Genomic DNA, 27396 nt, shown 5'->3' with positions numbered 1-27396 from the left:
TCACCTGTTTGCCCCTCCCACCTCCAGAGAAGCTGTCCAATCATAGCCCTGCAGGGACTCTGGCCAATCACACATCAGCCTGCCGTTAGTACTCCTGTTCCCGTCCCTTCTTCTTCTTCTTCTGTGGTGAGCAGCTCGACTCGAGTGCAGCGAGTCGCAACAAAGTCCAGAGAAACAGCTGATGGTGATGTCACGCTGCCTCCTCCTCCTCCTCCCTCTCTCCTTCACCTGTCTCCCCCTCCACCTGTCTCTCTGTCTCCTCCTCCTCCCTCTCTCCTTCACCTGTCTCCCCTTCCTCCTGTCTCTCTGTCTCCCCGTCCTCCCTCTCTCCTTCACCTGTCTCCCCCTCTGCCTGTCTCTCTGTCTCCTCCTCCTCCTCCCTCTCTTCTTCACCTGTCTCCCCTTCCTCCTGTCTCTCTGTCTCCTCCTCCTCCCTCTCTCCTTCACCTGTCTCCCCTTCCTCCTGTCTCTCTGTCTCCTCCTCCTCCCTCTCTCCTTCACCTGTCTCCCCTTCCTCCTGTCTCTCTGTCTCCCCCTCCTCCCTCTCTCCTTCACCTGTTTCCTCCTCCTCCTCCCTCTCTCCTTCACCTGTCTCCCCCTCCTCCTCCCTCTCTCCTTCACCTGTCTCCCCCTCCTCCCTCTCTCCATCACCTGTCTCCCCATCCTCCTGTCTCTCTGTCTCCTCCTCCTCCCTCTCTCCTTCACCTGTCTCCCCCTCCTGTCTCTCCGCCTCCTCCTCCTCCCTCTCTCCTTCACCTGTCTCCCCCTCCTCCCTCTCTCCTTCACCTGTTTCCTCCTCCTGTCTCTCCGCCTCCTCCTCCTCCCTCTCTCCTTCACCTGTCTCCCCCTCCTCCCTCTCTCCTTCACCTGTGTCCCCCTCCTCCTGTCTCTCTGTCTCCCCCTCCTCCCTCTCTCCTTCACCTATCTCCCCCTCCTCCTCCCTCTCTCCTTCACCTGTCTCCCCCTCCATCAGCCTCTCTGCCTCCTCCTCCTCCCGCTCTCCTTCACCTGTCTCCCCCTCCATCAGCCTCTCTGTCTCCCCCTGCTGGCTGGTCTCTGCAGTATCAGTGTCCCCGCAGCCTGTCTCTCTACCAGGCTCCAAGGCTGTTGGCTGAGAGGGGAGAGACTCCTTCCTACCCAGACCTGCAGAGAGACAGATGAGTGTCATCACAACTATAATAAGAGACCTGTGTGTGTGTGTGTGTGTGTGTGTGTGTGTGTGTGTGTGTGTGTGTGTGTGTGTGTGTGTGTGTGCGTGTGTGTGTACCTGCGGGGGTGAGGACCAGCGCCTGCAGGATGTCAGACAGAGAGACGATGCCAACAATGCGAGATTCCTCATCTACAACAACCAACCTGTGAACCTGCACACACACACACACACACACACACACACCTCAGTTCTCAGCAGCAGAAGGAACAAATACCTAAAAATCATTTATTTGTGTATGTTGTGTGTGTGTGTGTGTGTGTGTGTGTGTGTGTGTGTGTGTTTGTGTGTGTGTGTGTTACCTCAGCCTTCACAATGCGGTCCACGATGGTTTCCAGTGTCTCCAGTTTGTTGCACTTCATGACTCCCTCGAAGTACTGCGATCTGTGTCTGAGAGCCTGAGTGACCGTCACATCCAGGTTGTTGTATGTCTTCTCTGCCGCCAGGTTCTGCACACACACACACACACACACAGGTGCTCAAATAGGTGTTTCCTCATACAGTACAAACACCTCTGATCATGAAGAAGATTTACTCACAATGACGTCAAACTTGGAGTAGATATCCACCACTCTACCTGCAAACAGAAACATCCTCTTAACTACCATCATCCCTCCATCCTCCAGCCTTCACCGGCCTCTCTGTGCACTCAGTCAGTCACTCTGATATTTGTGTTAACAGTTACCGTTGTGGTCGACGACGGGCAGGGCGGAGACGCGGCGGTGTGTGAAGACGGACAGCGCGGTGATGAGCGGCGTGTCGGGGTGGATGTAGGCGATGTTGGTGTACGTCCCCACACACAGCTCCTCCAGAGTCTGCTTCATGAAGGCTGGCATGGGCATCTCACACACCTGACACACACAGATTTATGACTTTATTTAGTGACTTGACATTAAACAGAGACACTAAACCTGAACTGGCTCGTAACCAGTTCACTATAAACGAATGTGGATTTGTAGGTGGAAGTAAATAAATCTCTCTTACTGCTGTGGAGGCGTATTACTGTGATATTTATAAAGCATTTCCATCCTGTAGCAGCACTTCTGTGTTGAACATATCACAAACTAAATGTTTCAGTTTGAACTTTTTATCAGCTGCTCCATCAAATCCATCTGACTTTCAGAAATCTGCATTAAATCGTCATGTTTCATTGTGAGCGGCGTGCTGACAGCGGACCGACCAGGAGCTGCTAGATATGAGGTGTCTACATCGGACGGAGCTTTGTCAGCCTGGCGCTCGTGTTATGTTTCTTTTACAGAATCATACAGAGCTGAAACATTTAGTAGATTAATTGATCGACAGAAAATATAATCAGCAACTATTTTAATAACTGATTAATTGTTAATAGCAAAAAATGCCAAAGCATTTTCTTGTTCCAGCTTCTCAATTTCATAAAATTGCTATTTTTCTATTTTTAATCTTTCAGGTGTTGTTCAGGAGAACAAATAAGTCGTTGGCGTCACCTTGAAGCAAACTGATGGGTGTTTTTTATAAGACCTAATTGATGGTGAAATAATCATTAGTTGTAGCACTTAACTTAACTTTTAGATCTCCATTAAATCTTTGTGTTTCATTCTGAGCGGTGTGCCGACAGGAACGGCGCTGAAGACGGAACTGGAGTCACATTCCTCCATCCGATACAGCATCATGTGTTTGTATTAAATGATGCATTTCTTTAAGTTACAGTGACAGAAATCAGGAGTTTGATGATTGAAACAGCTGACTGGTTTAACAGCAGGTTCACATCCAGACTGTGGAGGTCGCACAGAAGCTACGTTTTAAGACTGAAGAACAGACATTCTTCATCTGTGGTCAATACAAACATCTCTGCTGTCACTGGACATGAGTTCACCAGCCTGCTCACTGGTGTTAAACCCAGATGCCCCCCCCCGCTGTCCCCCACCCCGCTGTGTCACATGTAAACCGGCTGAAGACTCACAAACAGCTGCAGGAACTTGAGGATCCTCTTGTGTGTCAGGATGTAGAGAGCGTTGCCACTGACCGGATCGATGACAGGAAGACGATGGATCTTATTCTTTATCAGCGAGTACACAGCTTCAAATATACTGAGAGAGACAGAAAGAAAGGTTCATCACTTTTGAGTTACAGGAATATTTGTTCAATACTTCTTTTCTCCTCGTCTCCTCCTCAGTTTATTTCCAGCAGACAATAAATTATTCAGTAGTTCTAACTATAGAGCCTGAATGCAACTCTGTATAAAAATACCAACACACACGTACCTGGCATCAGGTGAGATGTGGACCAGAGGTTTGAAGGTCTCCTGAAGGTAAAGCTCTGTCAACATGGACACATCAATCATTATTAATGTATGAAACCACAACACTTACAACTTGATACACATCAACAAACAAAGAGAAATCAAACCTCTCCACGTCTCGATCTTATGTTCCTCCAGCTCGTAGATCTGAACCTGAAGACAGAGACGCTTGTCAGGCTACATGACACTGAACTGAACTACCAGCCTGATGAACAGCAGCTCCATGTCAGAGGTTTGTCATGTTGTAGCCCGTTACTAGGGGAATGTATATCACGGTAGTGACGCGCGGACGATACCGAGGCGTTTTTCACTCGAGTTAAGTCGGCGCTTGTGTCTGATGACTGATGACGTGTGGAAAGAGCTTCAGTCAGTTTGACAGTGTTGAAACTTTTAAAGATAAATAACACTTAGTAGACGCACTTTAGTTGGATCAGAAGAGAGGAGAATAGTTGAGAAATATGTCGATGTACATTGTAAAGATATAGTCAGAAACGTGGGGAACATTTCCACCTGACACCAAGTAATAAAGTAATAATAATAGTATTTTTACCTCTTCCACTCCCAGCCTTATTTTTGGAGCAAAAACTAACATGAAAAATTAAAATGTCTGTAGCTCCTCTCTATCTGCTTGAATAAGTTCTCGGCCGTAAAAGGAAAGTTTCTTGTGGAAGTGTCAGAAACACAGCAGCAGGGTTAGGGTTGTGAAGTCCTTAAAAACTGAAAAATAAAAAAGTGTCTTCAGCGTAAGTGACTGCCTCTGTGTTCAGACAGTGTGAAGCTGTGAACTAGTTAATATGCGCCTCACTGGTGGAGATGATAAACAGTGATGATGTTTTCAGTCTCTGGAGAGTAGTTCTGTGTATGGCAGACACTACTGAGCATGTGCAGGAATGCGCTTCTGTTTACATATATATGTGCATCTACTGCGGCACTTCTGAACAACAGTATTATAAAATCAATACTGGTGAGAGTGTTGTAGCTCTTCAGCTCCAGTCTCAAAGAGCTGCTACAAGTTCCACAAACCACCAGGTGTCACTGGAATTTTATGGCTTAATCCAGCCAATCAGAGGGGGGCGACCATAAATCATTATTATTATTATTATTATTATGAGGCAATGCAGTGCAGACATGTGTGTGTGTGTGAGTGTGTTACCATGGGTGATTTATAGTATCTGGTCAGGATGTTGATGAAGTCTGTGATGGTCAACATTCCTGAAACAGAGAGAGATTCATGACCTCCACAACAAACGAAGGCTGAAATACAGAGTGAGGATGAAGTGTGTGTGTGTGTGTTTGTGTGTTTGTGTGTTACTGCTAAATATAGATGTGCTCTCAAGGTCTTTGTGAATATTATAACAGCCTGAGAAGATCAGTCTTACCTACAAAGCTCTGTTTCTTGCTCTCCCACAGTGGAGCAGCTCTCACTCCGTTTGCCACCAGAGCAAAGAACGCTTTCTTTACCTGAAACACAACAAAACATTCATAAAAAAAGAATAAATTAAAAAAATAATAATAATAATGCTGACATCTGACATGTACATATATGTTAATTCATAACCAGGTTCCTGTACTAACAACAGAGGAAATGAACACTTTACTTTATAGTTCATTAATTTTAGTGAATGCACTACAATTCAGCAAATATAGACAATAAAGTTTCCTATAATGAATCAGTATTCACTCTGGTTTAAATCAGGTTTCTATTCATTAAAATACTGAACTAAACTCTTACTAATAGTTTAATGTTTCTTTTAAATTAAAGAGTTAAAACTTACGTCATGTACTGTTTGTATTTTTCCTTTAAAAGCATCAAAGTTCTTTGAACTTACAGGACCTGTAGGTTGGTCTGTCTGTACTGTGTCTCTCCAAACACACTGAATGATTCATGAACTGCATTAAAACCTTTTGTGAGCAAAAACTAACCTGGACATCATTAAATATGGATAACTGAGTGTGTCTTGATAGGAGCCTTCAAACTGTAGAACTGTCTCTCTGTCTGTCTGTCTGTCTGTCTGTCTGTCAGCTGTCTGTCTCTCTGTCTGTCTGTCTGTCTGTCAGTCTGTCTGTCTGTCTGTCAGCTGTCTGTCTGTCTGTCAGCTGTCTGTCTGTCTGTCTGTCTGTCTGTCTGTCTGTCTGTCTGTCTGTCTGTCTGTCAGCTGTCTGTCTGTCTGTCTGTCTGTCTGTCTGTCTGTCTGTCTGTCTGTCAGCTGTCTGTCTGTCTGTCTGTCTGTCTGTCAGCTGTCTGTCTGTCTGTCTGTCTGTCTGTCTGTCTGTCTGTCAGCTGTCTGTCTGTCTGTCTGTCAGCTGTCTGTCTGTCTGTCTGTCTGTCTGTCTGTCTCACCTGCAGTGTGGTATCAAACACCACCAGTTTGGAGCTGGTTGGGATGATGTCGTAACACTTGTGACACTTCATGAAGCGCATGTAGATGTCTCTCTCCGACTCCTCTGAGGCTGCAAACACACAGAAAACCTGTCGTCATCATCATCATCATCATCATCATCATCATCATCATCATCATCATCCTGATCTGTTCACTGATATCATGACTATGGATACCTGTACTGCTTATCAATATCTATACTTATTTGCTCTCTTAGCAGTAACTAGTCGTAGATGAGAAGTCAGAGGATCACAGTTCTTAGTGGATATTCAGAATAATTCAGGCGGTGCGGTGAGGTGCGGTTCATTTGAATGGAGGTGGTGCGTTTCGACTGCAGCGGCACCCCGCTGGACTGCAGCTGGAAAGTTGAGCCAGAGTCAACTTTTGGTATTTGAACTAAACACTCAAACAAATACACCCCTCCCTTTGTGCTCCTTCAGAAGCTCTGCCCCCCAAATTCATGGACGCACATTGCCATGGCAACGCCCAAAAGAGAAATATGGTGGAATCCAGAGGGATGCGTCAGCTGTAGAGTCACTTCTGTTCCTCTCACACTTCATCATGAGCGGGGAAAAGAAGTTTGTCTCTTGTGAGCACAACAGTCCAGAATCCAGGCTTGACGCTATGAAGACGGTCCTAGTGTTGTACTCAGCTGTTCATATGAAAAGTGACAGAAATAGTTGTGTCATGAATGAAACAGCCCCCCCCTTATCCACCATCAGATAGGTGCAGGGGGAGGAGGTTTGAGGGGTATTTTCACCGTCCAACAAGCATGTCTGACCTCCAGAGACTGAAAATATGATCCGTTTCTAACGTGACCAAACTCTTCATGATGAAGGAACATGTCACCCAGTGCAGCGGTGTGACTCACTGATGTGTTTTTAAGAGTTTCTGGACAACAACGGTGGAATAAGATATATCAGGCTTTGACACACACGCAGTACTTGTTACTAGATCAGTTCACTGTTGGTTTGGATCCAAACATGAGATTTGTTGACAAGAAGAAAAATATAGTCGGCCTATTTCTTTATTGAATAGTGACTACAACATTTTAAGAGGAATTTCCATGCAGACAGAGAAAGTATAATCAGTCGACTTACTGAAGACCTTATTTCTAAAAAATTCTAGTACCCAGTGCTATCAAATTAATAGAATCTTTCTCTGCAGCATCTGGACTTTGTTTAAACTTGAAGAAATGTGAGCCTCTCTCTCTTGAAGACTATAACTCATCTGTAAAGTATACTGTAAAGAAAAGGTTACTTATTTGGGGATTACCATCATGAAAAATTAGGAAAAAAGATGTACTGAGACGTAATTATTAATAAAATGAAGAAAAGGCTAAACCAATGGTTACAAAGACACTTATCCTTAGAAGGGCGAGTGTTACTGATGAAAGCTGAAGGTTTCTATATGCATTAATCTCTGTTTGTCAATAAGAAGATCTGTAACACAACTGATAAACTGAAGCTGCGAGCAGCGTTGATCGGGCCCTCGCGCCTCCGCACACGTCGGGCTGCGGTGCAGGCGAAGGTCTTCTGTCACGGGCATGTAGATGTCTTCAGACCCGGCTGTTTTCAGACAGTGCAAGAAGGAGACAAACATCACTTCCTTTGTCCACTATTTTGCCTGCTGCTGGGGCTGCTTCACTGAAATTTCGTAGGGGGCGCTATTCAGCCAGTTTGCATCACTGATGGAATATTGTCATGTAGACGTCTTCAGGCCGGGAGAAGTTTGGTGCAGACTGGAGCATTTACAATAAAGTTATAGCAACTTCCTCTGTCATGGCGAAACATCAAATCTCAACGGTGTGAGGATGAGAGTTTTCTGCAGTGTGAGACATGTCTGTCTCGCTCACACCTGTGGCATCAAAATCATGCAAGTTCTGGGCCCATTCACTTGCATTTCAATTAGTAAATTGAAAATTCTTGATGAGTTTGTGTGTAAAACAAATTATTTTCCTAATTTTCATCAAGTCTATTTTTAGAAAAGTAAAGACTTTTGACCCACATGACCTGGTCAAAGTTTGATTGACATGTGTACTGTCAGGTGTGTAGAGACAACAAGTAACTGCAGCTGGACACAGAAACATACTCATATATTTGAATGGAGAGTGTGAGTGAACCGCTAGGTGCTCGGGCCCTAATAAAGGAAAAACTGCAGTACAGAGCTACAAATTTAGTATTGATGGTATTTTTCTGCAGCACTTTATCACTAAACTGTCACTCTCACTCCATTTTTTCCCTTCCCCTCATAGGTCATCCCCACTACTGAATTATACATATAAGACCTATAATTATTGTAAAATAAATGATAATAACACCAAACTTCATACAAAGTTTGTATATAATGTACTGTATGTATATAGGCCTTTCTGCTGTATCCTACAAAAATGAGTTGCATTCAACCCCCACACCAGTGGCAGCTGGTGACTCAAATAATTGGGGAGGGCAGGAGGAAAACCAACATACTGCATCAAACTATATCATTGTCCCCATCTGATGAAATCAGAGGGGTGGGGGGGCAATTTTATATACCAATAAAACAATTTGCTTTTAAAAACAAAAACCTGAGTGGTGTAAAGGCTGCTTCTTTACAGACATTTAGCATATACATACTGTTTCTGAACAAAGAAGAGCTCATTTTAGCCGTGGACTGGTTCAGATGTGTGATTTTACCAACAAAGTGAAATTCAAATTTATAGTATTGTTCTATTGTGACAACAATCAATCAAAAACAGACAAGATATCACATGATTTACACATGTTTCCTGTGTATTTTCTTAGTATACAGAAATATGAACACTAAAAGATTCACAGATCTAAAAGTGTAGGTTCACATCAGAAAGTATTAATGCATGTATCAAATACATGACTTACACACTCTGATCTATATGAACCACATACAAAATATAGTCTACAAAGCTGACATGTTAACACTAGGGGTGCAAAACTCACGGTTCAGATCGTATGTCACGGATCGGATCATTTTTAGGATCAGCAAAAAAAAAGAGGGAGACAAATAAAACAAAAAAAAAATAAAACAACAAACGGTACAAAGCAAAAAACACAGAACACACAATACAAAATACAAAATACAAAGCTACACACAACAGCACATCACACACACCCACAATGTCAAATATGTGACCTTTAATGTCAACAAAGATGTTGGAAAAAAAAGTGTTAAATGATCTCTAATCATGACACAGAGTGACATCACAGACCCAAAATCTGCTGAATCACGGCTCACCCTTCAGATTATCATAACAGTATTAACAAGAATGTGTGTGTGTTGGTCAGCAACTAATCTCTGCAGGCTGGTTGCCACGGTGATCAGCTGAGCTTGTCTCTAAGCTGTTTGTTGCCATGACAACAGAACAGCTGATGGCCGGTTGCCGGAATCAACTTTCTTTATAAAGTAATAATTAACACAGTCGACCAAACTGAACTCCGGCTGCAGCTTTTTTCAACAGAAAAGCTTCTTGTGATTGTTTTGAAGACTGTTTTTAGCCTCGGCTCTTTAACAAAACTCACATCTTCAGGTTTAAACGTTTAGAAACGTTTCACTGACTGACAGCTTCTGTTTCACAGTCTGTGTGAGATTGTCTGAATCCCATTTAATGAAACTGAAAACAGCAAAAAGCATCCAGTCAGGACCTTGAACTGGTCAGGCTGGAATTACTCCAGATGAACATAAAAGTAGTAGTATCTGTTTACTTGTCTCCTGCATTGCTGTAACATATGAATTTCCCATCTGGGATCAATAAAAACTTATCTTAGTGTTCAGTTACTCTTTACCTAATTAAATTAATACTATTTTTATTTGTTAATTGTTGAAAAAATGAGATTTCATTTCTTCCAAACATTAATCCATGTGAGTGTTTCAACATTACTTCAATAATATTAGATAGCAGAAATGTTTCTTCTTCTGGAGGCATCATGACAGACATAAAATCTGGTCACTCTTCCCCTCAACAGTTCAGAGTCTTACCGGCATCATCAGGATCCGGCTGCTCCGACATGCCGTCAGCAACCTCCACCTGCCGACAACAGAGCACCAACACTGTCAGTCAGGACCTTCATGAGTCTTTCATTCTCATCAAAACTGCTGTATGTTATCTTTAGACCTTAAAGAGTGACTCAAAGTTTCAGCCTGTAACAATCGACAAATGTCTCCTTCAAACATTTTCCTACATATATTACCTTTAGGAAACAGTGATCAACATGTTTCACCATTTTCTGAGCTGAACATTGAGTCTGTGTGTCAGGAAACAGGACGTTAATCCACAGGAGGTGTTTTCTCTCCAACACACACTTTGTAATGAGGACAGAGAGAAATGTACATTTACTCAAATACTGTACCTCAGTACAATTTTGAAGTACTTGTACTTTACTTGAGTGTTTCCATGTGATGCTACTTTCTACATTTCAGAGGGAAATATTGTACTTTCTACTCCACTACATTTATTTGACAGCTTTAGTTACTTTTCAGATGAAGATTTGACACAATGGATAATATAACAAGCTTTTAAAATACAACACATTGTTAAAGATGAAACCAGTGGTTTCCAACCTTTTTGGCTTTTGACGTCTTACAAAAAGCAGTGTGTAGTCGGGGTCACATTTCACATGTCTATGAGTTGTTAACAGCTCCACCAAATAGTGATTTTTCCCTCTAAACTTCTCACATGCTTTCATTTAAATAAATGTTCAAATGATCCAATATTTCAGCAAAAATCAAAGATTAGAGAAAAAGTCCAAAAACTGAAAACAGATTTGTGTATCAGAACTTTGTTTTTTCTTCTTTCCTCTCCCATTAATCATCTCACCACCCCTCAGATTTATCTGCTGACCCTTTGGAGGGGCCCCGACCCCTAGGTTGGGAACCACTGGACTAAACTAGCTAACTGTATATAAAGTAGTGTAAACTAGCTCCACCTCCAGCAGCTACAACAGTAACATGCTGCTCTAACACTGATGCTTCACTATTAATAATCTAATGATGTCATATATAATAATATATCAGAGGGACCAAACCACTACTTTTACTGCAATACTTTAACTACATCAAGCTAATAATACTTATGTACTTTTACTGCAATACTTTAACTACATCAAGCTCATAATACTTATGTACTTTTACTGTAGTAGTTTTTCATGCAGGACTTTTACTTGTACTGGAGTATTTGTACGTGGCTGTATTGGTATTTTTACTACAGTAAAGGATCTCAGTACTTCTTCCACCTCTGATAACAGCACATATGGATAATTGAAGACATGTTTTTAACGGATGTAAAGCGGCCTGGCTGGATGTTAACGGGGGTGTGGACACACGTTAACCGGTCTGGAGTCATTTTGAGGCGTTTTTAGGAGCGCGGTGTTACGGATCGTCTGGTAATCAGGTAATCATGTGATTCATTAACGGTGATGGAGACAGCAGCCGATGATGAGGTTGACATGTTATCATTAACGAGATGGAGTGACCGCGTCCTGAACGGTGTTACCGTGAAGTGAGAGCGGTTTTAGTGAGAAACACGCAGATTTTTTAAGCTTATTTGTCCGTGTGTGACGTCAGCTGGCACCTACTCGACAGTCGCCGTTCATTAAGCGCTCCGTTTCTCTCCGTTTCTCTCCTTTCCTTCCGTTTCTCTCCGTTTCTCTCCGCTGGAAGCTCTAACCGGTGATGATAAACTCCTCACGGCTCCATCTTGTGTCTCTGTGCGGCTGAAGGGACCTGCTGTCTGCCGGTGAACGGTCGTCTCCTGTCGGTAAAGATCGCCGCTGTCCGCCAGGTTAAAAAAACAGCAGATGCGACCGTCGGAGGCCAAATTTGTTTTCCTAGGAAGGGGAAGTCATGACCCGCCCTCCTCTACCTCTGATTGGCTAGCACTCGCTGCCTTCGTTTGTTAGGTTCAGGCATGAGGAGTAGGATTGGTTAGGGTTAAGGTAAGAATGTCAGGGTCAGCCAATCAGAGGCAGAGTAGGGCGGGTTATAACTTCGCCATCCTAGGAAAAAAATATGGACCACCACTCTGCCAGCTAACAAGCTGGCAGAGCTAACACACCAAACTTCCGGTACAGGATTTCACAACAAAAGCACACCTGTCGCGAGGATAAAGTTTCACCAAAATGTGATAAAAAGTGAAGATAGGAGCTCTCTGGAGTCTGTGCAGTCGCGGGAAGACCTGCGTACATTTACTCAAGTACTAATGGACTTTTGCTTGTCATGGAGTATTTTTTGACAACAATATTCCTACTTTCACTGAGTCTTTGACTTTTACTCAAAAAATTATTTACATCTTCTGTTTTGTCTGTTGACATGAATCTTTTCTTCTGCTCACAGATCTGTCTGTTATAATGTTATTGTTCAGTCTTCACTGGTTTATTGTTGGCGTTGTTGTTCATAATGCAGTTAGTAACGATATATTAGATTAAGATTTCTTTATTGTCATTTCTCAGCACTCACATACATTGACATGAAATTTGTCCGGTGAGCAGCCGCAGTGCAGCGTACGAAGACCATCTCCAGTTCTGTAGAGAGTAAAAGAGTATGAACCCTGACATACATGTCTTTGATGGTGGGAGGAAACCAGAGCTTCCAGTGGAAACCCACGGCTGGGTTGCTCTGAGGCAGCAGTGCTAACCGCTGAGCAACCGTGCTGCATGCGTGTATGCATACATGTATTAGAAAAAAAGTTTGCTTAAGAATTTGGTCCTTTGCTTGAAACTTGCAAAAAAGGCAGTTTCAAAAACACACTCGTAAAAAACTTCATCTTTTCCACCAGAATTCCACATGTTGAATGCAAACTTTGCCTTTTCAGAACTCCATTCTCCTTAGCAACCATCTTTAGACTAAATTGTTTTTATGAATAACATTCAAACTGCTTCCTGCTTTAATATTATTTTTTAATGCGTGTTCTGCATTTTCGTGATCTAGTTTCTTATTTTGGAAGCATCGCTTCCGGTAACATTCTTGTGACTTTCACGCACTCTGTCAGCATCACGGTGCCGAGCCCGACCGGAAACAGCCGAACGCAGCCGAGGTGTGTGTGTGTGTGTGTGTGTGTGTGTGTGTGTGTGTGTGTGTGTGTGTATCCTGCCGACTGGAACATTAAATTACTGCTGAGTCGACATGTTAATGCATCAATAATTAAAGGACTGACAGCATTTCCTCGTATTAATGCAAATTTTGTTTTTGCTAGTTTGCACTTGCTTTGTCATTTCAACCGTTTTGGTCAAGTAGCTTATTACCCTCTATTATTCTACTTGTTTTATGTATTTGTCATAATTATTTCTTCTTTGATGGTTTATGTGATTCAGGCTTTACTGAATCATATGATTGAATTTTGCTTTTACAGACTCACACCTGCTCATTCAAGGGTTTTTCTCATTCAGAGCTGTTTAAATGTGACACTTCTACAGTTATTGTCATGAAAAGCTTCAGACGGATTTCCAAAAAAAGGACGTTTGTAGGCTCCATGTTTTTGTTAACACATCCTGATTACAGTGAAACTGCAAGAAAGAGAGAGAGAGGGACGACCAGCGGCGAGGTTAAAGACGTGTCAGTGAACATCTTTGGTTTAGATAAAATCTTTTTTACGTTGCAGCAGAGAGAATATTTTCTGGAAATTCCTTCAGGACAGCAGGAACTGTGTTCCACGTATTTATTCATCTTTGAGAATAAACGGACGCTTTGATCTGTGACTCGACTGTAACGCCGATACGTGAGAGGCATCAGGACCTCAGCTGCTCACAAACACAGAACAGACAACAAGCTGCCAACAAACATGGAGGATCATTAGACGCTCCTCACTCACCAGCCTCCTGACAGGAAGAGGCGGAGCCAGAAGAGGAAGAGGCGGCTGGCAGCAGGAGGAAGAGGAGCGTTGTCCGGTGTCAGGGGGTGAAGAGAAGGAGCGCAGCCTCCTGGTCTCCGGACGCTTCGGCTCCGTCAGGTATGTCTCCAGACGGAAAACACTCACCTCCTCCTGACGAGGAGGAGGATGAGGAGGATGAGGAGGGTGAGGAGGAGGAGGAGGAGGAGGAGGAGGAGGAGGGGAGGAGAGGCTGTAGGCTGGAGTGAGAGAGGGAGGAAGAGGAGGAGAGAAAAAAGGGATAAAGAAGAAAAAGGATGGGACAGAAAGAAGTGATGAAGGACAGAAATAGAGACAGAAAAGAAGAAGAGTTTTTAATGGACCTTTATTGATCCACTTCAGTAAAGGTAAAGATTCACATAATGAGTCTTTGAGGAGACGTTGCCCTCTGGAGGAAACACTGAGTCACTGCACTGACACACACACACACACACACACACACACACACACACACACACACACACACACACACACACACACACACACAAACACACAAACACGCACACACAGACACACACAAATACGCACACACACACACACACAAACACGCAAACACGCACACACACACACACACAAAAACGCACACACACACACACACACACAAATACGCACACAAATACGCACACACACACACAAACACACAAACACGCACACACACAAACACACAAATACGCACACACACACCATGATAACCGTCTATATTTAGCAGCGATGGTGGACGGCGGTCCTCTGTGACAGCTGATAGGTGATATTATAAAGACTAATAATAAATACAAACAGAGACACACAAACACATGGGTCTCATTTAGGAATAATATTGAGGCAGTCACTCTCAAGTTCCTCCAGGGAACTGAGAGATTGTGAGAGCTGCAGTTTTACTAAATTACAGCAACTTTTCTGCATGAAATGTTCAAATCAACAGCTGCTTGTGATTCGGACCAATCGTGGCGTTTGGTGTGGCGGTAACTGACATCATTCAGGTGGAAGACGGACAAATCTCACCTGCCAACAAACATGATGCCATAGACGAGCAACACAATTCCCAAATGTTCCCAAATGTTCCCAAATCAGGTTTGATTCCGTGAGTCAGAAGAAGACAAGCTGATGTTGTTCAGACATAATCTGCCTCAAACATAAACATCAAACTAGATTTTTATATTAATGGATTTATTTTAATGGCATTATTGATGATTTTATTTGCTGCTGATGTTGAGCTGAAAGTTTATTTAATAAAGGTTATAAATGGAACTCAAGTACAGTATTTTCTGTTTTATAGAACTATGAGTCCACATGGTTCTCATGTTCATAAAATACATGAAACATTAGAGCTGAAATATAGATGTTTCTGTGATCTGCAGGATGCTTTTCATCCAAGGACGTCATTACATATGACTCTTCATTGGTAGCAGTTTTTTAAAAAATCACATTATTTTCCTTCGCTTTCAGTTTTTTACCAGCTCCCGCAATTTTACCACAAATAGAGACATAAAACATCACAAACTGTATCTCAATTTTTGAGAAAAGCTGCTGCAAAATCAAACATTTTTGGCAGCAAGAATCAGAAAAAACCTGAAATCCTGGACTCTCCTGTGAAGTGTACCAGCAAACTCATAGATCTTAGTGTTTCCCTTCAAGTCAATTGTTAATGTAAAGATATTAATCAGTGCAGCTTTAAGTTTCATTTCGAGCTGATTCAGAACAAACTGACCAGCTTTACAAACCCAAACCTCTCTCTCTGTTGCCAGATCATCTCATGTTTGTGGACAACGTTTGAAATATGTGAATAATGTCGTCAACACAACCTCAGACACAACAACAGAGAACAGTGAGTACAGACTATGTGTGTGTGTGTGTGTGTTAAATAATGTAGGTTACCTTGTACCTCTGTCTAATACACACACACTTAGCTAGAGTCACACACACACACACACACACACACACACACACACACACACACACACACACACACACACACACACAGTAGAATTAATACTCTATGAGGACCTTCTTTCTCAGACTTAACTCTCAACAGTCTGAACATTTTTAAACTGACGACAAAACTAAAAATCCTTAAAGGACTCATATTCTGCACATTTCCAGCCTCTATATTTATATTCTGGGGCTCTACTGGAATATCTTTACATGATTTCCAGTTAAAAACTCCTTATTTATCTTCTACTGGTCCTTTATGCAGCCCCTCAGTTCAGCCTCTGTCTGAAACAGGCCGTTTTAGCTCCTGTCTCTTTAAGGCCCGCCTCCTGATGAGCCCACTCTGTTCTGATTGGTCAGTTTCAGGAAGCTTCCTCCGGCTCCGGAGGCTACGTAAACAAACTATAGTAGCAGGATTTCACTTCTTTTTCTCCTTCTCTACTCCAAATGTCAACCTCTCAAATCCATCCGTACATGTTGGAGCTGAATCAGATCTGGAAAAACCTCAGCAACAACTTTAGAAACAACCAAAGATACAGAACAGTGTTCGGTGTTTGGACTTCAGTAAACCTGCTTGCAAGCTGCAAGATTTGTTCACATTAAGAAAAACAGAATAAAATTAAACTTATGCTTTTAGATTTTAGATAATAGTTATGTAGTTTAATAATAGTTTTGTAGACTGAGACAATTCAAAAAATCACAGAATGTTTGAAACACCAAGAGGATTATCTAAAAAAAAATGCAAATCTACCACCAAGGTTAAAACAAAGCAGTTTTTCTTCACTCACAACAGACTGACGTTTAGGAGATAGCTGTTTTTCACAGCATACACTTTGACCTTCATAGCATCATAAAGACAGGGAGGAAAAAGTTCTCTCCTTCACAGGAGCTGTGATGTCACTAAACATAACATCTGTAACATAACTGTTCCTACAACTAAAAACTCCTCTGAGTGTTTTCAGTCTGAACTGCGCTCAGTGAAATGATACAGAGTAATAATAATCACACAGCCACAGACACAAACAGTGATTACAGGTTTAGTTTTGCTGGGAGGAACGTGTCTGCTGTGGTGGAATGACGCACGCTGACACTGAGTCTTACTGCATGGGTCAACCTGTGCAGCGATAACAGGATTAGATTTGTTATACTTTTCTCTGAGTTCCTGAACTCACAAAGATTCTGTGACGAGAACTGAAAACAGGCCTTTTGATCATATCACATGGTCTTCATCAGCAGATGGAGTTTGCCCAGTTGTCATTGGACTGGATTTATGGACTTTATGTTGACTCAAGAGCTAAAACCTGTAATATGATTGAAAGCTCCAGAGCTGCTACTAAATGGACCTTTTACTCAGCTGTTGTCTCCAAGTTCAATAAACTTTTAACCTCAGCTTTGAAGCCAACGTGGACCAGAAATACTCAGAATAATGAATTTGAACATCTTCAAGTCCATGAAAACTGACAAACTTCATCTGTTGATGAAGATCATGTGGCAGGACTGAAAGCTCCTACCAGATGGATTTTATAGTGATTGTGGATTCTTGGGTGTTGTGAGATACATGCATGTGTGATACATAAGTGGTAGCTACAGTGATGTGGGTGGTGATCAGAGTGTTGCTATGGTAATTTGAGTAGTTTCTGGGTGGCTCCTACGGTGTTCCAGGTGGTTGCTATGGAAATAGTAGGTAGAAACTAGATAGTTTATACATGTTTTAAGGCAGTAGCAAGGATATAACTATTATTAAGTGCTACAGTGTTGCCAGGTGGTTGCTAGGATTTTTGTGATGGTTTGAGGAGATGATCCTGGATGGTTGGTTGTGTGTTGCAAGGTGGTTGCTAGTGTATTTTGACTAGTTTCAAGGTGATTTTTTAGGTGGTTGCTATGGAAATAGTGGGGAGTAACTAGTTTCTGGAGTGTTTCAGGCAGTACCAAGGACTCAACTAAGTACTATGGTTTTTAGAGCATTTTAGAACATTAATCATCAATTATTTGATAATTGATTAATTGTTTTGAGTAATTTTGTAAGAAATTATGTAACAACTCTTGGATTACAGCTTTCTAAATGTGAATATTTTCTGGTGTCTTTAGTCTCTAGTAAACTGAATATCTTTGAGTTGTGGACAAAACAAGACATTTGAGGACGTCATCTTGGGCTTTAGGAAACATTGAACAAACAAATCAACGTTTTTCACTACTTTCCGACATTTCATAGATTGTACACCTAATCGATAAAATGAGAAAATGATTGACAGATCAGTCCCTAATGAAAGTAATCATTAGTTGCAGCCCTAATGGTTTTGCTAAGCAGCTGTTTTCCCGAATGGTTGCTATGGTGTTTTTTAGTGGTTTCTATGTGGTTTCTAAGGTGTTCTAGGTGGTTGTAATGGAAATAGTGGGTAGTAACCAGACAGTTTATAGGGTGTTTTCAGGCAGTAGCAATGACTTCCCTCAGTGCTATGGTGTTGCTAGGTGGTTATTAAGGTATTTGTGGTGGTTTGTAGTGATCCTGGATGATTGGCAATGTGTTGCTAGGTGGTTGCTATGGTATTCATTGGGGTTTCTAGGTAGTTTCCAAGGTGTTCTAGGTAGTTGTTATGGAAACACTAGGCGGGTTTCTAGGGTGTTCTCAGGCAGTAATAAGGACATTAGTAAGTGGCTACTATGTTTGTTTAGGTAGCCGTGTTGTAAAGTTGTTGGTGCTGTATGTGAGGCAGTTGCTATGGTGATTCTGCATAACTACAAGGTATACAGTGTGTTTATATTAGTCAAGAGAAGATCAATTCTTCTCTCACAGCAACCAGACTGCCTGATTATAAATGTATGTCCTGTAAAACACTACAACTATGTTCTCTTTTGCTTACTATTTCCCAGAGGGCCAATGGGTTCAGATCTCCCCCTGGTCATCTGTCCAAATTCGTCCGTTGGTCCGTCCGCGTCCTCGCTGCAGGACATCCTGCGTCCTGTCCGTCTCTGCAGCAGCTCCCGCCTCTTCCTGTTGGACAGAGGAAGCAGCTGGACATACAGAATCCCGCAAGGCTCCGACCGCCGCCGTGACGTCCGTCTGTCCGCCTCTCGCTGCCTCCTGTCCGTCTGTCCTCCTGCTCTGTCCTCCGCCATCATCCACGATGCAGACTTCCTCCTTTCTTTCCCTCTGCCTGTGTCTGTCCTCCCCCTGTCTTTCCTGTCCTCTTCCTCCATGTTGGGTTCAGACTTCCGCCGCTCTTTCTTCCTGCCGCGCTCGCTCTTCTTCTCCTCCATCTTTACGTCTCCCTCCATCGGTCCACAGGGTTCAGACTTTCTCCTCAGCATCCGTCTGTCTCTCCTGTCTGTCTGCCTCTCCTCCTCCTCTTCTTCCTCCTCCTCCTCATCTTCTCCTCCATAAGGTTCACTCCTCCTCCTCCCCGTCCATCTCTCCTTCGCCTTCCACTTTTTCAGCATCAGGCTGCTCAGACGCTTCATCGCCATGAAATCAGTTTATTCAAAACTAAATGAAACCAAAGACGAATCTACATGTGATCAACTCTACTACATTTATGGACTAAACTCAATTAACTAAACTACTTTAAAGTATATATAATAAAGCTATGTGATCAATAAATTAAATTATCAATTACTTCTAGCAAATTAACTGAACTAAACCCAATGAATAAGCCTCTGGGATGAAACAATTAAGATTAAACTAAAGTAATTAAGCTAAAACAAAGATTAATCAATAAATTCATCAAAAGATTAAAAAGATTAATCACTTAAACTAATGTGGGACAATTAAAATACACAGAATATCATTAATAGGCGTAAACTTATTGACAAAATCTGACTAATAAATCAAAGTATCAGCAACAGAAATCAATCAAATAAACTATAAATTAAACTAAACAACATACTTACAGCTTTACACTTTAAAACTAAACCAAGAAAAACAAATAAAAATGTTCGAGCCAAAGTAAACTAAAGTATGTGGTGTAAATGTAAATGTGTCCTGGTTCCCAGCTGTGAAGAATCCAATTAAACTAATTAAAAAAACAATTGACAAGCTTCATCAGCAGTGAGCCAATCACAAGGCTCCACAGACAGAAAACCTCTTCTAATTGGCTGTTGCTTCTTTGTTTTCCTTGTTGTAAATCCGCTGCTCGTATCCTCTCATCTGCTGCAGAATCTTTAATAACCGAGTTGTTTTGACTTTGTTAGAGACAGTAAATCTCTCGACCAAACCAAAGAACCTCCGACCCTGAACTTTGAATCTAACGGTCAAACATCCGCCTGCCAGGAAAATAAAAACTGAACTGAAGCAAATTAAAATCTGTAGAGAAAAGTTCTCAAACTGCTTCATTGGACAAAAAGCTAAAATCCTCGAGGAGAGTCCGTCCTGTCGTACATCCAGTTTCCTCTGCAGAGCAGACAGACAGTAAAAAGTCAGTGAAAGTGTTTGTCCAGCAGCAGAGTCGTCTGAGTTTCAGCTCTGCAGAGTATCACTGCTCAGTGTGTGTGTGTGTGTGTGTGTGTGTGTGTGTGTGTGTGTGTGTGTGTGTGTGTGTGTGTGTGTGTGTGTGTGTTATAGCCACACCTCCCTCAGCTGTCTGTCTACACTGCAAAAAGAAAAGACTCATGTCGGCTCGTTCCCGTTAACAAGTCTGGATTAACAAACGGTTTACTCCACATTAACCTAATGAACCACTAATGAGTCGTGTGAAGTCCAGTCTGAACAGGTCCTCCATCTTCCTTCTTGTGGTTCTGGTCTGGAAGAAGGACTCTGTTTGAAGATTTTATGAGTTTTAGTTTCTATTGACTCATTTGTTATAAAGTTGTGTTTTATCAAGCAGCTCGTATTATTCTATTAATATATCGTCTGTCACACAAAACTTCTTTAGGTTAAAGAATCGTTTAGAAAGAATGTTTGCAACAACAAACCCAAATATAATGAGCAGACACCTACCAGCTAAACACTTTATCATTTTTTCTTCTTTTTTTTCTACCAAATCGCACAACCCTCTCTGTCAAATGTCCTAAAAATTAACCATTAAATACCTGCGAATTACCCAGAAAATTTTAGGGAAATAAGTATAAAATTAAGCAACCTGTAAAATAAAACAATGAGGCAGAAGTAAATAGTAATACAGCAACCTGCTATTAATAATAAGATAGTATCCTATTTTTACAATGATAATATGGTGACATTACTAACCTAATTACAATTAGTAAGACAAATTCAAAGACAAAATTGGAAATTAAATCAAAATCAGTGGTAAAGACAAGCTTCGTCCAATCAGATCTAAGAACAGTTTGTGTTGATATCAGAGTGAAGGAGTCAGAGTAACATGTGAGTTTGTTTAGTTCAGTCTGGAGCTGATTCATCCACAGATCACCAAACCTTACAAACAGACTTGTTCTGACATTCTGATATTTTTTGCAGCGTACGTCTCTTCTTCTCTCTGATGATAACAGAAACAAAAGCACTCTGCTCCATCTGGGCCTGATGTGCTTCGGTTGCTTTATTAAAGGATCACAGTTACAGGGATTATGAGCAGATAATAAAGCAGCAGCCTCTAATATCAGGTCACTGTTTACTTACACAGCAGCAGGAATCATCAGCAGGGCTCCGGCACAAAACAAACAGTCCATATCAACTGTTCAGCACTCCGAGTGTAACTCCATTACTCTGAATCACAAAGAGTCAGTGTCGACTTCTGCTTAACTTAAACTGAAGTTTTAGATTCAGCTACAGGTACCACATCTGACAGCCTGTAAGATCAAACTGCTGGACTGACTCAGACTAAACCACAAACTGGATCACAGGTTTTCAGAAAAGCTGATAAAGACAAAGCTATGGGATTAGATTTGTTTCATAAAAACTGAACAAAATCTCCCAAGAATCAAACAAAACTTATGGACTGTACCTACAATATTCTCCACTTTTCTGTCTCTGATCGGGGTTTCACACAAAGCGCTGCGTCCCCGTCGGCCATTTACTCTCAGAAAGTAACTAAAAGTGAACTAAAATGACCCCCCCCCTCTCTATTTCTCTCTCAACTACCTGATAGAAGCTAATGATAGAGGCTAGCTATGTCTTCTTAACTTTTCTTTAGGTAATTATTAGTAATTATACAAATAATAGCACAAATGACAATGTGAACTAGCTGCTCCTAGTTGGTGCAGCTGCCAGTATGAAGAAGAGTCGGACTAATGTCTAAAACTGAAATTTAACTTGTGTTCAGAATAATTCATTCTGTTGGACGTCACTGAAAAACAAAAATTGGACGATTTAAAAAGATTTTGTGAGTTTTTCTGTTGAAACAGCAACAGAAATTCGAGTTTTATTGGCTGTTAAACTCCACATTGTGTATAAAGCCATTTGATATGTGCCTCCACGTAACCATGGAAACGCTGCCAGCATGTGACCGTAGGTAGGACCACATGCTAACAAGTGTTGATCCCTGGATTAACAGCCAATAGCATTGCAGCTTTACTCGGACTCAGACATACTTGCGACAGCCACTAGAGGTCACTGTCAGGTAAACGTCAACATACAGTAGCGGCCAAGTTTGGTCTCACTTACTCATTCAAGTGAATGGGAAGGTGTGTCCAGACTTCTGACCATTACTGTAGTTTACTTTTTTCTGTCTTTATTGATATATAAATAGGCAATTAAATGTTATTTTTACACAGAATTATCATATACAGAATATTCATCTTACGAGTTGCTGAAGAAAAGTAAAAACACAAACCATGATCGAGATGGAGTCACAGTTCAAACAAAGATTTTAGACAAAAAACAGGTTTTGGTTTCGAGGAACATCGAATTGAATTTTTGGCCCTTTTGGAAGAACATCTTTGTATTTTTCTCCTAAAACTCTCTTAACTGCCCAAAACTTGTCTTAAATCAGGTTTCAGCCTGATGAAAGTCTCCTGTTCATGAGCAGCTGAACGTTCCTGAGATTTTATCATCACCTAAAATGTCCATATAAGGCTTCATGTTCTGTTCTGTTTGTGGGCGAGTTTCATTCAAATGTTCCCAAAGAGTAAAAACACAGAGCAGCTGCAAGTCCTGCTGTCAGAAATCAGACAAACACAGAACTAATTTCTGAGTGTTAGTGGTAGGAGACCTAAAACTACCGACAGTATGAATCCATCAGAGCAGAACGCTTTGTTAGATGCTAAAAAACATCTTTCTAAAGCAAAGAGCTCCATGATGTGAGTCATGTGACAGTCACAGAGATATTAGAGGAGAGAATATTACAGTCTACAGTATACAGTATATAAAGTGGACGACATCCCAAAAGTGAAGCCAAAACATCTGGATTGCCCCCTGGTGGCTGCTGCAGTATAGGTCATAAGCCCCGCCCCCCCTCCATGTTAGCGGATGGGACATGAGCCAAACTAAATAATCAAAGTACACAGAGATGGTTTCTGTCATTTTAGATCGTTCTTATCACGCTGATGTTTGACCAAGTGCTCATTTTTCTGATAAGTTTGTTTTTAATTAGTTATTTGACGATATAAAAAGAGAGTGTGACGTCATGATTAACAGCTGTGACAGACGCCAGACGCTCTCAAACTGCCGTCAGGCGGAGGGCCGTCATCCCGCCGCCCGACTCCACTGCACAGACTCCAAATGACGTCACACAAGCAAGACGACAGAACAGAAACGTCGTGAATTTAGATGGTTGTCAGATAGTGACGAGGCAGGAGACACGTCAGTCACATGACCCTGCAGACTGCCAGGTAAACTGCTGCACTCATCACTGATCTGTGCCACGTGTGATATCACAGAGGTGTGATGTCACAAATGTGTGATGTCACAGAGGCATGACGTCAGAGGTGTGACGCCCGTGATGTCACAGAGCAGAATCATCGACTGGATGGACTCAGTTGCTTTTATTTCTCACGGAGCTGCTTCACTGCACAGTACACGTGTTGGAATGTGTGTGTGTGTGTGTGTGTGTGTGTGTGTGTGTGTCAGGCTGAGCTTCAGTGTGTGTGTGAACAAGCTGCCAAAAATTTCTAACTGAAGAGATGCCAAGTTCAGCTTCCGGAAATTTCTCTGGGAGGGGCAGCGAGGAGCCGAGTGTGTGTGTGCTTTAATAAAAGTGCCAGCTAAGCTGATTTATTTCCTCTAATAGACTCTGAATTGATTTTTAATTCAATAATCTTGGAATAAAACAAACCTCACAGTTAGAAGTCTCACCTGTCAGGCAACACCTCACTGATGTCTGTCGGCCAATCAGAAGAGCAGAAATCTTACTTTTGACTTTTTTTTTTTTAAATAAACTGTAAGACAAACTGTAAACTTTCAGCAGGTTTTTCTGGGCCAATCAGAAGCAGAGCTGCAGCATCATGTGATTAACAGGTAAACGGATAATAAACGTCATTCAGTGTAAATAAATTGAGATGCTTGTTGCTCTCAACTCTGCCAGCTGATTATAATCCAAAGACCATGTGACTAACAGAAGTGTCTTCAGGGTTCACTTTTTAAATTTTACATGAGCTGTTATGAAATGATCGAGTTTTAAAAAATGAAATGAAGCTAAAAGGGTGAAAAGTTCACGTTTTATTATTTTAATGGTGATTCATTATTACGGATAAAACGTTAAACATCTCTGAAACAGCGAATAAAGTGCAGCCATTAGAGAGCATTAGCTGCCCAGAGACTCTGTGTGTGTGTGTGTGTGTGTGTGTGTGTGTGTGTGTGTGTGTGTGTGTGTGTGCTGTTAGCCCTGAGCTGAGCCTGGCAGGTTGAGGAGAACGCCTCATTTTTGCAAAGTTTTGTACAATTCAACTTTAATCCTTCAAGTTTTTCGAGTCATGTCTTCATCTCAGAATTAAACTGAATGTGACACGAAGAAATTCAACAGCAACATCTGATCTGATATTCCACACATTAAACACTTTGTCAAGCATAAGGCTGGCGACTTTTTATATTTTTCTTATTGTCAACAAACTGATATATTAACCTCTGAATATAAGTGATCCTGAATCAAAGTTACAGAGGCTTAAGTGTCCAACAGGTGGGACAGTGTCGTTTAACAGGTTAACAAGTATTGTGTGTGTATCAAAGCCTGATATATCTTATTCCTCCGTTGTTGTTAAAAACTATTAAAACACGTCAGTGAGTCCACAACATGTTCCATCATCAGATTTATTGACAAGAAGAAGAATATTGGAGAAAGAGTGATGATTCATCAGTTACTGCCATATGAACAGAACTACAAAACCTGCATATTGTTACAGTAAAATGTCTTTTCTCCTCTTGTGTGCTGACTTTAGTTTCTGTTTCGTGTTTTCATGTTAAATTGAGGAAAAATAGCAAATAAAATAGCAAAAAATAATGATAAAGAAGATAAAAACATTAAAGTGCAGAGTGTTTTCTACAAGATGACCAGTAGGTGGCAGTGTTGTCACACACACACACACACACACACACACACACACACACACACACACACACACACACACACACACACACACACACACACACTGTACCTCGGGCCTTGTCTCTCCTGTTGCGGGTGAACAGTTTGATGCTGACGGGCGATGATGAGGGTTGCTGGTTCGATTCTCTGGAGGCCGACCTGAAGATCCCACTGAAGCTCAGCCTGACACACACACACACACACACACACACACACACACACACACACACACACACACACACAGAGTCACAATCATGTTACAGGGATGCTTGATCATTTTATCCAAAGGGCTTTACAGTGTTTCTAATGCTTATCTCCCCCCTGTGTATCAGGTGTGTATCAGGTGTGTGTACCTGCGTTGAGATTTGGGTGGTGAATCCTGTTGTGGGGCTGCAGTCTGGTAGGGGAAGATGGTTTTGGGGGAGCTGGGACTCATCTTGGAGCTGGAGGTCCTGGCTGGAGCGGAGCGGGGGCTGGAGGGCCGGCTGAACGGAGCCCGATGGAAGAAGCCCCTGGTGGGGCTGGCGGAGTGGCACACAGCCTCCCCCTGCAGGGCGGGAGGACTCATCACATTACATCACTGCCCCACATTAGGCTGCATTCACACCAAATCCGGCAATCTGGCACTACGATAGTGGGGGCTACGATGGTGTTTGAGGTACCGGTGAGACAATACAATAAGATCCAGGAAGTCAAGCTGGAGTTACAGATTAATGCATTCAAGAACTTCTCAGGATGAAAAACGCCTCACAGTGGTTTGTAAAACTCACAGACAGGATTTTACAGCTGTGGAAAGTTTTCACAGCAGCAACTATTTTATCTTTCATCAGGATTTAAAAAGCAGCGTGATGTTCAGATTACACGGTGGCCTACAGGGGAGGCCTATTTTCCGATGCTCTACTAAACATGTCACATGCACGTGCATACATAGACGTGCACGGTCAATTGCAGGGTTACTGTGAAAAACATTCTAGATACAGTAAATACTTCATACAGAGAAAACGTGGCCATGCAGGTACCGCAAGGAGACAGAAGAACAATTCAGCGTTGTGATGTTTTTGTGTCACTCGAGCAACAACAAAAAAAAGTCCACACAGTGAATCAGCCAATGGTTTCAGGTTACATCACATGACAACATCAGAACACGCCCACAGCAGCAGGACAACAGTCACACTCTAAACGTGTGCTGCATAGTAAAACATCCTGGACGCAACATCACTCCTCATTACTTGAACGTGGTGATGTAAACGTAGTGATTTAAGTGCGCCGCCATGCGTTGATGTCACGTTTATTATAGTGGAGACAAATGTTTGAAAATTGGAATATAATGAGCGAATAAACACAACATTGATATATTTATTTCATGAACCTTAATGTACAGAAATCTATAACCTATGACACAAAAATGGATGATGTTTTAGAGCTCACCCTAGATTTCTCAAAGTGGGCTTTCCTGTAATTCGAACCCTGACGTTGCATTGAGTTTTGGCAAAAGTTGTGTCTGGTTCAACTTCTTTTCTTTTTGTTAAGCAAAAGCCTTTAGCTGATATTATACTGTCTGCGTCCACGAGTACGCAAGGGTCCATTAGGGTCCGCATGATGTAAATTTCGTCATCAAAGGGTTTACGCATAAGCCCTGAATATACTCCCAGGCAGACGCGTACATGGACAGCTGTGGACACCACAGATGTGTAGTAGTTCTGTTAATACTACTTTGACCAAAATGTTCCTTCAACTCTTCATTGAAATCTCTGCCATTGAATTTCATTAAGCTGATTTGTATAACTGATATTTTATTGTGCATTTCTTTTAGCATCCACACTTCTCCTTTTCCATCTCAAGGTAATTCTGTATTAGTTCTTATTTTTAAACACCTTATGTTTAAATTGTCTGCTCTGTGTGAAACACTTTGAGCTGCATTTTGTGTATGAAAGGTTCTGTATAAATAAAGTTTTTATTCATCGAGAGCTGACTGAGCTGCTCACAGGTGTTTCAGCCTGAAAGATCTGGATCAAAGTAAGTAACAAACACTGCAGATCAGCAGGTTTTCAGACTGTGGATCTCCTTGTTTTTATCTGCTGATTGCAGCAGACTGATCAAAGCGATCAGCTGATTAATAGCTCAGGGGAATGTGAGTGACGTCATCACCTATGAGCTTCAGGTCACCTGCTGCTGACTTCAACACTTCTCCACATGAACAATGAGTCAAATGAGCTAAAAAACAAACCTTCCTGCTGCCGTCTTTCTCTGCTCGACCTGGATCTCCCTCCAGGAAGGGCATCACGAACACACCGAGATCCTACACACAGAAACAAACAGAG

The 27396-nt window shown here is 41.9% G+C and overlaps 1 protein-coding gene across 1 annotated transcript; it reads right to left on the bottom strand.

Annotated features, from left to right (window-relative positions):
* LOC121888531 (5'-AMP-activated protein kinase subunit gamma-2-like) lies at nucleotides 1-27365 on the bottom strand. The gene is made up of 18 exons (XM_042400132.1): nucleotides 27303-27365; nucleotides 25429-25622; nucleotides 25141-25258; nucleotides 18530-18938; nucleotides 13683-13879; nucleotides 9857-9905; nucleotides 5827-5936; nucleotides 4865-4946; nucleotides 4639-4697; nucleotides 3593-3638; nucleotides 3448-3502; nucleotides 3147-3273; nucleotides 1893-2058; nucleotides 1747-1784; nucleotides 1510-1656; nucleotides 1268-1361; nucleotides 955-1143; nucleotides 1-59 (listed from the first exon to the last, which is right to left on the bottom strand). Exons 1-18 carry the CDS (start codon nucleotides 27354-27356, stop codon nucleotides 1-3), a joined length of 2193 nt encoding a protein of 730 aa, XP_042256066.1. The 5' UTR covers nucleotides 27357-27365.
* Between the last annotated feature and the right edge of the window lie 31 nt (nucleotides 27366-27396).

This window comes from Thunnus maccoyii, chromosome 21, assembly GCF_910596095.1.
Source record: "Thunnus maccoyii chromosome 21, fThuMac1.1, whole genome shotgun sequence".
Classification (NCBI taxonomy): domain Eukaryota; kingdom Metazoa; phylum Chordata; class Actinopteri; order Scombriformes; family Scombridae; genus Thunnus; species Thunnus maccoyii.
This window is presented reverse-complemented; position numbering and strand designations above follow the sequence as displayed.

What these genes read in the sequence shown, in the direction of transcription:
- LOC121888531 (XM_042400132.1), bottom strand. Translation starts at nt 27,356, where the DNA reads ATGCCCTTCCTGGAGGGAGATCCAGGTCGAGCAGAGAAAGACGGCAGC. An exon ending in CTCTTCCTGTCAGGAGGCTG is followed by an intron (nt 9,906 to 13,682) that starts GTGAGTGAGGAG and finishes TGTTGTCGGCAG; the next exon opens with GTGGAGGTTGCTGACGGCAT. An exon ending in GCTGATGGAGGGGGAGACAG is followed by an intron (nt 60 to 954) that starts GTGAAGGAGAGA and finishes GTGATTGGCCAG; the next exon opens with AGTCCCTGCAGGGCTATGAT.